This window comes from Podarcis filfolensis (genome assembly GCF_964270895.1).
Source record: "Podarcis filfolensis genome assembly, chromosome: 3".
Taxonomy (NCBI): Eukaryota; Metazoa; Chordata; class Lepidosauria; order Squamata; family Lacertidae; genus Podarcis; species Podarcis filfolensis.
The window spans coordinates 103,150,367-103,167,485 of record NC_139606.1 but is presented as its reverse complement, the minus strand read 5'-3'; the positions used below and the strand labels follow the sequence as shown (position 1 = coordinate 103,167,485).

At 44.1% G+C, this 17,119-nt stretch overlaps 1 protein-coding gene and 1 long non-coding RNA gene across 2 annotated transcripts in view; one reads left to right on the top strand and one right to left on the bottom strand.

Moving 5' to 3' along the window:
• The window catches only part of TTC7A (tetratricopeptide repeat domain 7A), a 185,034-nt gene that overhangs the window by 46,430 nt on the left and 121,485 nt on the right, over positions 1 to 17,119 (bottom strand). Inside the window, exons 17-18 of the mRNA XM_083605066.1 lie at positions 12,783 to 12,880; positions 9,436 to 9,570 (exon numbers count right to left, since the gene is read on the bottom strand). Of these exons, the coding sequence (XP_083461192.1) occupies positions 9,436 to 9,570; positions 12,783 to 12,880 (233 nt within the window). The remainder of the gene's footprint in view (positions 1 to 9,435; positions 9,571 to 12,782; positions 12,881 to 17,119) is intronic.
• On the top strand, positions 10,802 to 14,100 carry LOC310758860. Its single transcript, XR_014546019.1, has 3 exons — positions 10,802 to 11,478; positions 12,786 to 12,955; positions 13,660 to 14,100. It is a non-coding gene; the product is annotated as an uncharacterized lncRNA (long non-coding RNA).

Sequence of the window (17,119 nt, the reverse complement as noted above, 5' to 3'; positions counted from 1 at the left end):
TTCTTTGTTAAGGTTTAAATCAAAGTAATCTTTCAGGGTACTTTTAGCCTTCTCAATCACCTCATCATTTTCAAATAAATATTCATTCATTCTCCACCTATACGGCCCTGATGTTTCACATTTTATTTCCAAGATTATTGGGCTATGATCCGATAGGGTTCTGGGTTGTATCTCACATTTCGTTGTTCTTGTCGATAATTCTCTTGAGACCCATATCTGATCAATTCTACTCCAGGTCTGCTGTGGTTCTGAGAAGTATGTGAACTGTTTCGTTATTGGGTTTTTATGCCTCCAGATATCAATTAAATCTAGATTTTCCTCGAGGTTGCTAAATGATCTTGGTAATTTCCCTTGGTTCAATTTCCTCTTTTTTCCACTTCTATCTAATTCTGGTATTGGTACGCCATTCAAATCTCCGAGCAGAATTAATTTGTGATTTTCTAATTCTAATAGTACTTGTTCCAATTTTTTTGAAAAACTCTGCTTTGTTTGTATTTGGGGCATAAACAGTTACCACATTAAATTTTTCCCCTTGGTGATTAATTTGTACTCCCAAAATTCTTCCCTCATCATCTTTGCAGATTAATACAGGTTCCCATTTCTCCTTAACATAAATCACCAGCCCTCTTTTCTTATTTACATCTGAATTAATAAATTCAACCCCCAACCTTTTATTTATCAAAATATGTTTGTGTTTTTTGGCCACATGTGTCTCTTGACAACAGATCACATCATAATTCTTGTTCTTCAAAACCTTCTCAATTTTATTCCTTTTAAGTTTTTCATTCAAACCATTCACATTCCAGGACAAAAATTTCTTTTTTTTTATAAATATTTTTATTCGAGAATTTTTTCATATAAACATAACATACATAAACATACAAAGACAAAAACAAAACAAAAAACATGTACCATTTCATATCCTAATTTCTTGTACCTTACTTCCCCGACTTCCTCATGCCTCCCTTTTCTGTATTCCAAATTCTTATCGATTACTCAGCAAATCTTCCCTTATTTTAATTTAGCTTTAAACTAATCTTCCTTATTCTCCTTATCTTAACCATTGCTAATAGTAACCGTTTACTTTCCAGTCCAACATCATTCTAACTTTCATTAACTTTGTAATATTTCTTTAAATAGTCCTTAAATTTTTTCCATTCTTCTTGCGTTGCTTCTCTTCCCTGGTTTCGGATTCTGCTCGTCATTTCTGCCAAGCCCATGTAGTCTATCACCTTCATCTGCCATTCTTCCAGTGTGGGTAGCTCTTGCGTCTTCCAGTACTTCGCAATGAGTATTCTAGCTGCTGTTGTAGCATACATAAAGAAAGTTATATCCGTCTTTAACACCCCTTGGCCGACAATACCCAAGAGAAAGGCCTCTGGTTTCTTGGAGAAAGTATATTTAAATACCTTTTTAAGTTCATTATAGATCATTTCCCAGAATGCCTTAATCTTCGGGCAAGTCCACCAAAGATGAAAAAATGTACCTTCAGTTTCTTTACATTTCCAACATTTATTGTCAGGCAAATGGTAAATCTTTGCAAGCTTGACTGGGGTTATGTACCACCCAGGACAAAAATTTCAACGACATTATTATGTTTAACTTTTATTTGTTATATTCGGGTTTACGGGCTTATATTCTAGAGCTTCTATTCCCTGTAGATTCCTCCTCTTCTGCTTCTTCTCCTCCCACAGCACCATTCTTCCTCTTCTACTTCTTCTTCCTCTTCCTTCTCATCCCCTTCCCTTACCCTCTCTTTCCTTCTTCTCTCGTCTTTGTTTCCCTCTCTATCTCTTAACCTATCTTCAATATTACCAAGCTCTTTCTCATACCTTCTCAAAAATTTCTCCACCTCTTGGGTATCTGTCAACTTAAATCTGGCTAGCAACATTCAGGTCCATTGCCGGCTGGGGTAGTTGGTGCTTTCGCTTGGTGAACACACAATGCGATTATCTCAAATCCAATGCTTATTAAAATAACAATAATCAGGGCTGTATTCAAGTATGTTTGAGTAGACTCACTGAAATGAACAGATCTTGTTTCCTCCTTCTCTGGAAGGTAGGACTCAAGTCACAAGAAAGGAGATTCTGACTTAGAGCTCAGCAAACACCCACAGGGTGGGATATTTAAGACTCCAAAGGAACCTCATCCCTTCCAAGGCCAAAATAAAGCATGGTCACAGCTCTGGACCACAACATTCCTCTTGCCCCTTTTCAGCAGGGGAAAACCTCAGGCCCAGGAATCAAAAGTGACCCTTTGTGCATTTGTATCTGTCCCTTGGCCATCCCCCATCACCAGTCCTGCTTTCTATCCTCATTGAGTGCTTTAGCCAGACAAGGATCTGTCCTTGAATTGCAATCTTGCTTCTTGCTCACTGCAAATGGTGTGTGTGTATATGAGTAGAGACCTGATTTTTGTGTGGATGGAATCTCACTGCGGCGATCACACAGGGTCCTGGGACGTTTAACTGTCTATTGATCCCTGTGTCACCACTGTGCTCGCTTCCCTGCTGCCACCAAGCCGTTACTCCCGGGTAAAACACTTAGTCCAGACAGTTGTTAAAATTGAACCAAATAAACAAGTTTATTTTATAAGCATTAACAAGTTTATGGTTTCTCAGATAATATTCCTGTCAGTTTCTTAACTTTAGTTTCTTTACCGGCCTATACCTTCCTAATACCTTCTGACTGATTATCTAAACTGTTTGACTGACTCCTCTTAACAAATTCTCTCACTCTCTCACATGAGACAGAGAGTGAGAGAATTTGTTAAGAGGAGTCAGTCAAACAGTTTAGATAATCAGTCAGAAGGTATTAGGAAGGTATAGGCCGGTAAAGAAACTAAAGTTAAGAAACTGACAGGAATATTATCTGAGAAACCATAAACTTGTTAATGCTTATAAAATAAACTTGTTTATTTGGTTCAATTTTAACAACTGTCTGGACTAAGTGTTTTACCCGGGAGTAACGGCTTGGTGGCAGCAGGGAAGCGAGCACAGTGGTGACACAGGGATCAATAGACAGTTAAACGTCCCTCTCACTCTCTCACATAAGACTAGCCCAATTCACAGACTTATCCTCTCTATCTCTTCTCTAACTCCAAACTGTCTTCTCAACCACCCTAACTCTAACTCTAACTCTTCCCCTTGGGTTCCCATTGGTTAGTCATTTTACAATTAGTTAACCCTTTCCTTACGAACCCAGTGTGATGTCACACACCTAGGAGGGCAAACGCCATAGTAGCCTACTGTACAAAGCTAAGAGGCACATGCAGACACTTGGTGCGACGGGTCAGTGCATCTGGTTGTTCGCCAGAAGGTTGCTGGTTCGAACCCAACCAGGGTTCCAGGAGGGCTTCTAGATGACCCTCAGTGTCCCTTCTGGTTGGTGGTAAAGCATAGTTGCCTTCCAAGCATTTCCAACTCTGCAATTCTACGATACTATGCATTGCCCCACCCACTTTGGACTTTGGCTCCACCCACCACACCGGCATGTGGCTCTGGAAGGTTGGGGGTGAGGGAATGGGGCCCTGTGGTTGAAAAGGGTTTCCCGTCCCCTGCTTTCCAGAGAGGTGTTTAAACACCTGGAGAACCCTGAGCCTGAAAACCAGTCAGCTTAATTCACGTGCATAAATGCTAGGCGCACACGCGCTGAAGTATCTTGCAGAGTTGGGAGCTAAATGAGGATAGCAGGAGGAATATTGCATAAGGGCATTACCATATTCGTCAATCTGTTAGCAACCAACAATATAATTCCACTTGCAAAAAAGAAAAAGAATGATTGGGGGGAGGAAAGGGAAGAAGGGAGATGGAGAAAGAGCTAAGCAGCCCTTTCCAGCCTTTCGACTGCTATGAATTTGTGGGGGCCTATCAATCCTCTTTATTTAAACATTTAAAGACCCAAAAAATCAAAATCAAAGCCAGAAGTGTAACAAGAATGACAAGGCAGCAAGGCTAATTGAAGGCCCAGTCCATGTACTTGCTAGGGGAATGAAAATCCTTAAAGGATGGTATGGGAGGCTTAATTTGCACAACGTTGATTTTGTGTGTGTGGAAAAGTAGATCGGCAACTTGGCTACTTTGAATTAAGAACAAAACAAGAGACGGAATCTTTCTGACAGAAGGAGAGGGGAAGGGGCGGCTGGGTTAGAGAGCTGAACAGAGAAAGGATGCACGTCTAGCCAACAAGGAAGAAAAATGGTATGACAAAGGGAGATTGTTTTGGCTTGCAATAAACCTGTGCTTCCAAGAAATTTAATTGTATGCTCCTATTAGTCATTTATTCTGCTTACTGCTGAACCAGAAGCACTTCTAATCTATGGAACTAATTTACAGAGCGCTCAGCAGAAATCAGATTGGAAGAACGACAAACTGTTTGAATCAGGCTTGTAAATCTCTGCTGGTTGGATGACCTGGGATGAGTAAATGTCACCTCCAGGCCAACCATACAAGGAGACTGCATACATGATATATATTGGAAGGAGGGTTTGATTTCTTTTTCTTCCACGTGTCAGAAATACCATCAGTAGTTATGTGCGGGAAAGCAAGATTCATTGCAAAAAATTATTAGCTGGCCATTTATTTATTTTGTGGGGGCTTAATGCTGTTTTGAAGAAGGTGCCATATCCTATTAGGCCCCCACAGTCCTCCCACATGGTAACACCTTAGATAATGATCTCAATCTTAGAAAATTTTCCCTGTAGGTCTCATTCTAAGGAGGGGGAGGAAGAGAAGGAGGAGCAGATGATCTCCATAGATCTCCTGGAGAAGCACAACGAGAATTGCAAAATCCCAAGCTTGGCAACATAGAAAGAGCCCTTTCCAAGTGACAAGAACATTCCTGGGTTCAGAAGTAGGTATCCTTAAAGCAGCCTTTCCCAACCTGGTGACCTCCATATATTTGGACTCCAACTCCCATCAGTTGCAGCCAGCTTGGCCAATGGCCAGGGATGGTGGGAGTTGTAGTCCAACAACATCTGGAGGGTACCAAATTGGGGGAATAAAAGGTTTGATCGCTGCTTCACCTCCATTTCCTGAGAACAGTAGCAAACGCTCCATAGATTGCCTGCCCTCTGCAGAAGACATGCAAAGCTATTGCTTGACTTGTATTACTTCTGACAGCCTTTTGTTGCTGGACAAACCATGTCAACTTGCCACTGATGCACAATAAAAAGGAGCACAGCTTAATGCTGGCTCATGTAAAATGCCAACTGCTCTGTACCTCTGAACGCTTTCCAAAGTTGATGTCAAGAATCATTCTCCCCAGCACTGCATAGGCAGAAGCAATTCTGATTTTTGTCTGGTTTTTTAAAAAGTGGATTTCTGCAGAATGAACCACCTGAGACCCAAGGCCTCCAGTCCTTTAGTAGCCACTGCAGGTAGGGGGGAAGGAGGGATAGAGTTGATGTTGCTGAATTTATCCTATTCCATGGGTACTTGAGTCTTGTGTGGGAAGCAGGTAGAATCTGGCAAAATAAAGGCTCATCAAGGTAGACAAAGCCAAACTACAATAGCCAAGGCCGGATCAAGTAGGCAAAGTCCAGGCAAGGAAGGCAAAGTCAAGTCACACCAAAGCAGGGGACGTCCAGTCAGAAGCTTGCTTACACAGATGACAGACAAAAATAGGATTCTGGATAGCTCCAAGTGAGCTGGCTGAAGCTCTTTCCTTTTAAGGTAGCTATAAGAAGATGTTGTTCCAGTAGAAACGAAAGCCAACAGAGGCCTTATGGAGGCTGGCAAAAATGGCTGGTGGGGTAAGCTCTGCCTCCCTGGAAGAGCAGGCCGGGCTGTAGAGCTCCTCGCCTAATGTTGCAGTCCTGAAATGTGTGGTTAGAGAGATGGGAGGCACTGAAGGAGACATCCTCTTAGTCAAAGGATGGAGGCAGAGCCATGTCCTCTAACCAGGAAGTTCTCAAACAGGAGACCTCTGGTTTTCCTTTTCAGGAAACAGCCTGAGACTCATCATCATCAGAATCCCCCACCAGCCACTGCAAGGTCTCAGAAATTCATGGCAGAGTTTATGTAGAAAATGTACTTTTCTTCTACCAGCTGAGTTGTGAAAGCAAGATGCAAACTGTCCAGCGTTGAACCTTCAGAGATTCAAGGGCCCTCCAACACCCAGGACTGATTGGAAGCACTTCCTTCTCTCTAAGATGCTGAACTAGTTTGCTTCTCCTTAGATCCCTACCAAGGAAGCTTCTAGGTGTCCCCTTGCTGTTTGCATACAGATTGTGTTTTTATTGGGTCTTTTCCAAGACACTTCCTCCCTCGACTACAGTGCTTGAATTAGGAGGGGGCAGGGAAGGTAGGTGAGGACTTCATGGCTCCTCACAGTTCTCACCACTCATTCTTCCCAGTTTTTGCCACACCGTGTCCTTTCATAGCCTTCTAAAAGCAGATCCTTAGGAAGCAAATAAGCAGACTAGGCATCATTTGCCCCCACCCCTGTAACCCAAGCACTGAACACAGGTGGCTATGGACAGGTAGCCTAATTCAACAAGACAATGCAAAGTTACAAAACAGACTGCCCTACTCAGGTGAATTAGCAGAGAGACATGATGGAGAGACCAAATTATGGAGGCCAAATTATGGTCCCTGTGGCCTTCTTAAACAGCTAAGGAGGTGATCCTAAAACATATTTCTCCCCCCGTTGTCATCTAAGATTTTAAGAAAAGCCCTGCCATATCACACAGAGGACCTATCTAATCTGGGATCCTGTGGCCAGAGTATTATAGGAAAAGCACAAGCAGGGCTTGAGTGCTGTTGTTTCACAGAAGCTGGCGACATTCAGAGGCATGCTGCCTTTGACCCAGGAGGAAGAATTTAGCCATCATGACTAGAAGCTACGATAGCCACATCCTCCATGAATTTAGCTACCCCATTGAAATCAGCCCTGAGTGCTCACTGGAAGGACAAATCGTGAAGCTGAGGCTCCAATACTTTGGCCACCTCATGAGAAGAGAAGACTCCCTGGAAAAGACCCTGATGTTGGGAAAGATGGAGGCCACAAGGAGAAGGGGACAACAGAGGATGAGATGGTTGGACAGTGTTCTCGAAGCTACCAGCATGAGTTTGACCAAACTGCGGGAGGCAGTGGAAGACAGGAGTGCCTGGCGTGCTCTGGTCCATGGGGTCACGAAGAGTCGGACACGACTAAATGACTAAACAACAACAACAACAACAACATTGTAAACCATCTAAGGTGGCATCTGTAATCCCTGCGAACTGAAGGCTGCCCACCCGCAGCTCTAGCAGAAAGGAGGCTTATGTGATTCAGAAAACCGTCTGCTGTGTTTGTGCTCAGAGTTGGGTTATTGGCACCACGTTGGGCTCCTTGGTCATGGCAAAGCCATTTCATAGGGAAGGGAGCTGTAACTGTAAGCAAAGGTGATTGACTGGTTGTAGAGCAGCATGTCTGTCTGGAAGTGGGAAGGAGGCCCAGCAGCGACTGACCCACACGCTGACCGGTATTCCCTAGAGAAGCAGCGGAGTCTGCCAGTGCAGTTGTGGGCAACCTGGAGACAAACATTCCAGCCCCTGACTTTGTAAAGTTCACCGACTGTCGATATAACCCCACCTTTGCTCCTAATCTGAAATCTAGGCTCACACTAATCTGTCCATCACAAATAAAATAAATAAATACATTTAAAATGCTCCTACTGTACACACAACATGGTTAGAACAGATGTTTTCCATCAGCTCGCTGTGCTATGACTACCCTCCATTCCAACTGCAGTGCACACTGATGGTGTATTCATGCCAATATTTCTTTAAGGGCAAATATCTAATTTTCTCCCAGGAGATTGGAAATGGTTTGCTCAGTTTTGCTGGAGAATTGGAAGGGAGAATGCAGAGGTATTTCAGTCCTCCCTTTGCCTCGGCGCTGTGAAAGACGGCGAAATGGTCTACCTGGCGAGGTCTGCAAGGCTCCACATGGAGGGCATTCGGCCAAGCCAGGGATCGAATTACTGGAGCAAAGTCTTCTGCGAGTGGCCATATTTGGTAAAGCATGGGCTTAGCTCAGAGAGAACCAGCAGTGGAAGCGGACTGGGGCATTGCAGTCAAGTGAAAAGGCTTAAAATAATACAGTATTACAAGCAGAAGGAATAGGGGTCAGCTTAGGAAACGAGGCTTATGGGCTGGGAAAAGAAAGTTTTGATATGCAAAGAGTTGCAGCAGCTCTCAGCCAATAGCCAACGAAACTCTGGGGGGAAAAGATTGCCAAATACTTCACACTCTCCTAAGGTCCCTGTTTACTAGGAATGACCCTTGTTTTCTGGTACGTCTCCCTGCAAATTGTCCCCATTCTGCCCTTTTGCATTGAGACTAATAGGTTGTAATGCCTTTGGGGAGGGACTGTGCGGTTTTCTTAATTTTTGTACAGTCCCTAAAAAACAGAGGTGCTTTATAATAACTAATAACAGAATGGGGTGAACACTGGAATAGAAAGCATTCGTAGAGTTGGAATGGAATGAACCAGAGTTGAAAAAGGTCTTAAGCTTAATCCATTCAGAGCAGGAAGTTCAAAGGTAAGATTACTTTCAAGAGATGGCAGCTTAGTCCCTGTTTGAAGATGTGAGGGAGAGCCCACTGTCCCACGGCTAGGCAATTGGTTCCATCCTTGAATTGCTCTTACTGTTAAGAAGCCTTTTAAATGGGGTATGTGTGGAGGGGTATTCTTTTTGTTTGTTACTATGTTATGTACTTTTGTGTTTTTATATTGTAAACTGCCCTGTGATCCTCAGATGAAGGGTGGTATAGAAATTAATAATAATAATAATAATAATAATAATAATAATAGTAAAGGTAAAGAGACCCCTGACCATTAGGTCCAGTCGTGACCGACTCTGGGGTTGCAGCGCTCATCTCGCTTTATTGGCCGAGGCAGCCGGTGTACAGCTTCCGGGTCATGTGGACAGCATGACTAAGCTGCTTCTGGCGAACCAGAGCAGTGCACGGAAACGCCGTTTACCTTCCCGCCAGAGCTGTACCTATTTATCTACTTGCACTTTGACATGCTTTTGAACAGCTAGGTTGGCAGGAGCAGGGACAGAGCAACGGGAACTCACCCTGTCATGGGGATTCGAACCGCCGACCTTCTGATCGGCAAGTCCTAGGCTCTGTGGTTTAACCCACAGCGCCACCTGCGTCAATAATAATAATAATAATAATAATAATAATAATAATAATAATAACAACAACAACAACAACCATTTTTTGCCATAAAGGACTGTCACCAGCTAAAAACAAACCTGATACATTGCACCAGAGGTTTTTTTCCAGCAGGAACTCCCCAGAACTCAGTTCCGGCACCTCTCAGGTGGCCGCCATTGCAATTGTAAGAGAACAAGGGAGGTGTTCATAGTGAGTTCTGGCACCTCTTTATCTAGAAAAACAGCACTGTATGTAACCGTCTTAAAAAGAATAAGCAGACTTACCAGCCTGCAACCAAATCTGTTCCAGAGTCGTCCACAGCTGCATAGGCCCTTGCTTCAAGGCTGTGCTGTGCATGGTGACTTCAGACATGGCCTGCTCCAGACGCGAGGCTGCAATGGAAGACGCTCGCTGGGAGCCTGAAAACAAACAAACAAATACACTCACAAAACATTGATCTAGTTATCCAATCAAAATATTGTTCTTTAGCTAATGGAGGTGGGGAGTGATCTCCTTTCTCCATTCCTGATGTAAACCAAGGGTGAAAATATGTATATTAGGCAGCTTTCCAGAAGAGTCCAGAGCTGTGTTTGTCTTAAAGCAGGCATGGCCAAACTTGGTCCTCCAGATGTTTTGGGACTACAACTCCCATCATCCCTAGCTAACAGGACCAGTGGTCAGGGATGATGGGAATTGTAGTCCCAAAACATCTGGAGGGCCAAGTTTGGCCATGCCTGTCTTAAAGAAATTAAATCTGTGAACCAGAAGTTGGATTCTGCCGTTTGTATATATGATTTAAAACTTCTTTTGCACAACACTTGGCATATTTTCTCCACTTTGTTCAGCTAGTTTTTCATATTTTATTTTGGCTTTGCTTGTTATGAGGGAAAACATGGCACTATGCTCCCGAGCAGCCACAAATGTTATATAGCAGCTGAACAAGCTTTCGAGATTTCAAGCAGGCATTGACCACACCTTTTCAAGCACAGCTTCACAACTCTGAGAACTGGAAACTAACTAGCTCAGCAGATTAGCAAGCTAAATTCCTGGCATTTCCAGTAAAATGCCAGTTAATTTCCAGAGAAATGGGTAAGGGAGCATGGCTGGGAAAGAAAACAAGGCTGAGACCCAGGACGGTTACCAACCGTCATAGGAGACTGTTAAGTTGTGGGTGAACATATCAGACACACAGCGATTCTTCAGACAGCTCTTGTTTATTCACAGGCCAGAACAGAACTGAACTGAAGGGTTCAGCCAACCTGCTTATATAGAGCTCAACTACAAAGCAACAGTAACCATTTTCTGTAACTATCCAATCACTGAACGTCACTTTCAATCCCTTATTTGCATATATGGACCTGAGTGAAAACTATCTACACTATCCCCCTGCTGGCCCAGGGTGAGAACTTCAGTACATAAGACACAGTAGTAAGCTAGGACGAAAAATGGTCAGGAACTCAGTACAAAGCTCATATATTTTTCAGAAGCTAGGTTGTGTGCCCGGTGCCAAAATGCTGCATTCTGATGCAACTTCAGCATACAAAGTAAATGGTATAAAATGATATAGAGAACCGGACCCTGTATTTGTTTGTGTGTGTTTTAAGGAAAAAATTATTTTTTCCTTTAGATCTCGCTGAGGGGCTACCGCTCACACAGATAACATTATGTCCTGCAGGAAGCCAAGAAAAGCTAACTCCACACAGTGATCAGAAAATAGATTTTATTTAAACATGTTTCCCACCATATTCACAGGCAACACTGTTGTGTCCTTTAGATGCTACTACATGGCTGGGGTTTGTTTAAACAACCCAGACACATAGATGGGGCTGATTCTGTGGAAGAAATACCTACAGCTGGTCCCTACTGATGCGGCTGAATCATTTAAAAGTTCTTTTGGAAGGACAGGAGCTGTTCACGGAGACCCATTCCTATGCAGCTAAGGAAAAGGCTTTCTGAAAGATATTTCAGAAAAATACAAATTTAAAAAGCCTGCCATCCAGAAGCTCAGTGTCAGGCTCTCCCGGGAGTAGAACCAGTAACCATCTGATTCATAGACTTGTACCTAACATGGTGAGCTACCGGGGCTCCGCAATGAATGGTTTCCCAGGGGCTTAAGTGTCCCTAGGTTCTGGAATGTCTCTGCCTGCCCAGGCCAGCCATTGGCTCCCCTTGACCTGGAAGAACAATAAAAGCTTCCAGGTCAGGTTGGAACTTTGCCAAGGCAACAACAGACCTCCCTGTACCTCCCCTTGGTGCCCAATTACATCCCAGCCATTACATGCAAATTTGGCCCCAGGAAAAGCTGTTCGGTGACCTGTATATATTAAGCGGGCATCTATTTTTGATTGGCATCCAATGCCCTTTTAAAATGTGTTGGGGAGGAGGGGATTATTAGGTTGTTCTTGTTCTTATTTTTAATATGTATTTTGTCTTTTTATATTGTGATTTTATGTTGTGAACCACCCTGAGACCCATGGGTATAGGGAGGTATACACATTTAATAAATAACAACAATAATTTTTGGGTATTCCATTGCTGTACGTGGGAATAGGCTCATCCCTTGGCTATTGGGAAGCCTCTTCAGGATTTTAAGAGTTCATGTATTGTGTTCACAATTCATTGATGGGTTTAGGGAGAGAGCATGTCTACTGACACCTGGATCCCAAGCCTGCAGGGCTTTAAGGTAGGCACAAGCCTCGGTCGTGTATACCTGAAAGAGCGTCTCCACCCTCATTATTTAGCCCCAGATACTGAGGTCCAGCTCCAAGGGCCTTCTGGTAGTTCCCTCACTGCGAGAAGCGAAACTACAGGGAACCAGGCAGAGGGCGTTCTTGGTAGTGGCGCCTAATCTGTGGAACGCCCACCTGTCAGGTGTCAAGGAAATAAGCAACTATTTGACTTTTATAAGACATCTGAAGGCAGCCCTGTTCAAGGAAATTTTTAATGGTTGATGTTTTATTGCGTTTTTAGTATTTTGTTGGGAGCTGCCCAGAGTGGCTGGGGCAACCCATCAGATAGGTAGCATACAAATATAAATATAATAGTTGTTGTTGTTGTTGTTGTTGTTGTTGTTGTTGTTGTTGTTGTTGTTGTCACCCACCCCCAACAGAGTCAGATTGGAAATTCGCCATGATGAGCACTGAAACTTATGTAGAGATGCAACAGGCAACCTCCTCTGTGGGCGGTTGCTTTGCTTGCTCACAGAAATCTTTGATTACCGTATTTTTTGCTCTATAAGACTCACTTTTTCTCTCCTAAAAAGTAAGGGGAAATGTATGTGCGTCTTATGGAGCGAATGCAGGCTGCGCAGCTATCCCAGAAGCCAGAACAGCAAGAGGGATCGCTGCTTTCGCTGCACAGCGATCCCTCTTGCTGTTCTGGCTTCTGGGATTCAGAATATTTTTTTTTCTTGTTTTCCTCCTCCAAAAACTAGGTGCATCTTACGGTCTGGTGCGTCTTATAGAGCGAAAAATACGGTATTTAGTCAATGTATCCCTCACGTCACACTCATGGGAATAAACAGCTTACTGCCAGGAAGCCACTTCACAAATCCTGGATAGGAAGTCTACCTTCATGCGAATGTCTGCGCTGGGTTCGGGCTGCCAGACATTTTCTGCTTTGTTTCTCTTACCAGAGTCGGTGTCGTGGGCATCAGGGAGAGTGAGATACATGCTGTTGTGTTTCTTGATTGGCGGTGCCTCGGCCAGGCTGCTTTCCTTCTCCAGATCGCTGCAAGGGAATGACAACGGCCACAAGGTGACGGATGGTTGTTTATGGGAAGCGCAGGAGGAACAGGCCTACCAAGTGAGCATCATATCTCATCCAATTGCCACCAGCTCTGAAAGCTGAAAACATCTGTGCCTATGTGATAGCGGCTGTCAGAATGCACCGTGTTGGGGGGGAAATTTCTGTCGAAGAGATGGGAATTGGTTGTGTCACACAAGCAACGCCCCTGCGAGGCATTCTGACAGAGCAAACTAGCAAGGCGATGTGGAGACGCTGCTGCTGGTGATGGACGCAGCTCTGAGCAATTTGGCACATTTCAGTCAAGCATAGTTTAGCCCCTCCGAAAATGCGGCTTGCCTCTCCTTTTCCTCATTGCGTAAGAGTGGAGATCTCTGTTTACCTGGCTCTAAATAATAATAATAATAATAATAATAATAATAATAATAATAATAATATCTGGGGCACGGCTTGACTAACATAATTAACCTATTTTCGAAGGAGTTGTTTTAGGCAGCATGTTGATAGGTTTAGAGAGAAATGAGCCACATTTATCTATTTCCGGAACAGTAATTTTCATGACGGCGTGCATCCATGTTTTTTTCCTTCGATGTTGCAGCTATCTTTTATATCTTGTTAATAACTTTTTCTTTTTTTCCTGTGGCTTACATATTCTCATTTCGAGGACTTGTTGCTATCACCCTCTTATTTCTGTAACACTATTCATAGGATGAAGACATATTTATTTATTCCCCTCTTTTCTATGATATTTCTGTTCGAAACAGCTTGCTGAAATAGATAAATGGGTTTTTGAGGCTGCCCATCATGGCGAGAGACTGCCTCGCCTGAAATTTCCATCTTCTCCATGAAGAAAAAGAAGAAGAAGAGGAAGAAAAGGACATTAATTTAAATGGGGAGGAGGAGAGGAACATACTGCCATCAAAGAAATGTCAAAATTGTTTCCCCCTTTTTTTTAAAAAAGAAGGAAATCACCAAGAATTTGAAATCATCAACTAAAACAGTAACACACAAACACACACACACACATTTCAGGCCGCAATCCTAACCCCCACTTACCTGTCAGCTTTTGGAAAGAGGCAGAATGGTTGCATTGACATGTCAGAGCCCTGGCACCTCCTTCACAAAGCCTTCTGGAAGCTTCTGCTCAGCTTAGGGAAGGAGGCGCGATGCTCATGTGCACGACATCAGAACGTCACACACATGACATCGACCTCCCCCCGTGCCCCTTGCAAGCTAGTGGCTCTGGCTCTAACTGTTCCTCTGTAAAAATATTTCACTGCACACCGGCCACCCCTGGGTGGGCTCAAACCACCAACCTTCTGGTTAACAGCCAGATGCATTATGCTTCTAAAGAGACAACAGAAAGGGAATCATATCTGCTTCCTACTGGAGAATATTCCAGAGCGCAGGAGCCTCCAAAAGAAAAGGCCTTGATTTGTATGGAGGTCAACTGAACCTAAGCTTCTGTGAGGAACTTAAGTGTTGGTCAGAGGATCAGTAGGGTTTTAAAGTTCAAAACCAGCATCTTGAACTAGGCCTGGACATTTATTTGCCACATTTATACCACACTTTTCCTCCAAGGAGCTCAAATGGTGTACGTGGTTCTCCCCCTCCCTATTTTGGACTTGGACTTGATATCCCGCCTTTCACTACCCTTTAAGGAGTCTCAAAGCGGCTAACATTCTCCTTTCCCTTCTTCCCCCACAACAAACACTCTGTGAGGTGAGTGAGGCTGAGAGACTTCAGAGAAGTGTGACTAGCCCAAGGTCACCCAGCAGCTGCATGTGGAGGAGCAGGGAAGCGAACCCGGTTCACCAGATTACGAGTCCACTGCTCTTAACTGGCTCCACCACACTGGCTCTCTATATCTGTGTGACAACCCTGTGAGGTAGGCTAGGCTGATTGACAGTGGATGGCCCAAGGTCACCCAGTGGGGATTTGAACCCTGGTCTTCCAGGGCCTACTTCAACCTAGCTTGTCTAGTAACTGGCAGCCCACGCTGTTGCCTTCAGATAAGTGGCATGTATGAGAATGCCGGCTCAAACCTGTCAACAGCACGGGTGGCAGCCTTTTGCGCTAATTGAAGTTTCTGAAAGCATCTTCAAGGGCAGTTATGAACTTAAGAGTTTGTAACTGTAACCTGATCTGCAAATCACCAGGCAGGAACTAACGGCAGGGGCCAAAACTCGCTGTCTATGCGCAAGTTGGTTCTGTGGAAACACTTTCAGGTGGTGTAAATATAGGGCTGGAAATTCAAATTACAGCAGCAATCAAGTTTTACTTCATTTCTTAAAGAAAAATTCTGTGTAAAAATAATAATAATAAATGACCACATAGAAGGAGAAAAGCAGCAGCAGTTGCTGCCTGGGCACCAAGGAAAACCTATGGCAGAGCTGGTCTCTAGGCATACTTGCAAGAAGTCTTGGCATCACTACCTGGCTACAGCTTACCTGGGGTACCATAGAATTATAGAGCTGAAAGGGATCAAAAGGGTCATCTAGTCCAACTCCCTGCAATGCAGGAATCTTTCACCCAACATGAGGACTGAACCCATGACCTTGAGATTAAGAGGCTCATGCTGTACCAACGGGGGTGGGTTCTCTTCCAGGGCCAATTTATGTGGGTTTGTGTGATGGCGGTGGTGGAATTTGGCAAGCAATCTGGCCCAGTTGGGAATGACTTCAGATTAGCTCTAATCCAGCCTTTCTCAACCTGTGGGTCCCCAGATGTTGTTGAACTACAACTCCCATCACCCCTAGCTAGCAAGGCCAGAGCTCAGGGATGATGGGAGTTGTAGTCCAACAACCTCTGGGGACCCACAAGTTGAGAACCGCTGCGTGATAGTCTAATCTGTTATTTTGCCTGATTTGAAATCCAGCAACAGGTACAGTGTAGCCCTGAACAACAATTGTGGGCAACAATTTGTGGGCTGAGCTGTAATATTGTGTGTGTGTGTGAGAGAGAGAGAGAGAGAGAGAGAGAGAGAGAGAGAGAGAGAGAGAGAGAGAGAGAGAGAGAGAGAGAGATGATGGAAGGACAGTCCCACTTCCCAGCAGTGGGGCTGGTGATCCTGTTCAGATCTAGGATCCCATACTTGCCAGTCTACAAACAAGACAACGGTTATTATTTAGGAGGCTCTGGTTCTTATAAACCCGACTGGTTGGTTACATGACACTGCCTCCTCCTTTCCAAGTGGTATAAAGTAACACCAGTTCATATACTTGCTGCCAGATGCTTAATAGTTTCTACAAATTTCAGGTCTCTTAGTCACGACATCACCTTGCCAACAAAGGTCCGTATAGTTAAAGCTCTGGTTTTCCCAGTAGTGATGTATGGAAGTGAGAGCTGGACCATAAAGAAGGCTGATCGCCGAAGAATTGATGCGCTTGAATCATGGTGCTGGAGGAGACTCTTGAGAGTCCCATGGACTGCAAGAAGATCAAACCTATCCATTCTTAAGGAAATCAGCCCTGAGTGCTCACTGGAAGGACAGATCCTGAAGCTGAGGCTCCAATACTTTGACCACCTCATGAGAAGAGAAGACTCCCTGGAAAAGACCCTGATGTTGGGAAAGATGGAGGGCACAAGGAGAAGGGGACGACAGAGGATGAGATGGTTGGATGGTGTTCTTGAAGCTACCAGCATGAGTTTGATCAAACTGCGGGAGGCAGTGGAGGACAGAAGTGCCTGGCGTGCTCTGGTCCATGGGGTCATGAAGAGTCGGACACGACTAAACGACTAAACAACAACAACAAGTCATGCACATATATAGAGAGTAATCCCGGACCCACTTACGTGCTTGTAAGTCCTACTGCCCTCCATAGGATTTGCAAACATTTAAGTGCGTGCAGAATTGCAACCTCATGTGCTTAACTCTTGCCGCTGTTGTTCTTTATATCCTTTCTCATTTTTTGAGGAATATGAAACACCAAAGATGAACTTCAAGAATCTAGAAGCATTGCTCTCCCTCAGGTAGCCTTGCAAATAAGTTCAGAAAAATTACTAGCCTACAGTAAAGTTTATTAGCCAGCTTGCCCACACATAGCTATGTTAATCATGTGAGGCCTTAAAAGTGTGGGCGCTGTAAGGATCCTCGCTGCAGGATAACAGTTGGAGTCAAGATCAACTCCAGGTTCTTAAGAATCTCTGGACAAGATCCACCCACTCTGTGACCTGTTTTGCATGTCATGATAAGCCAAACCATGGTTTAGTGCAAATGAGCAA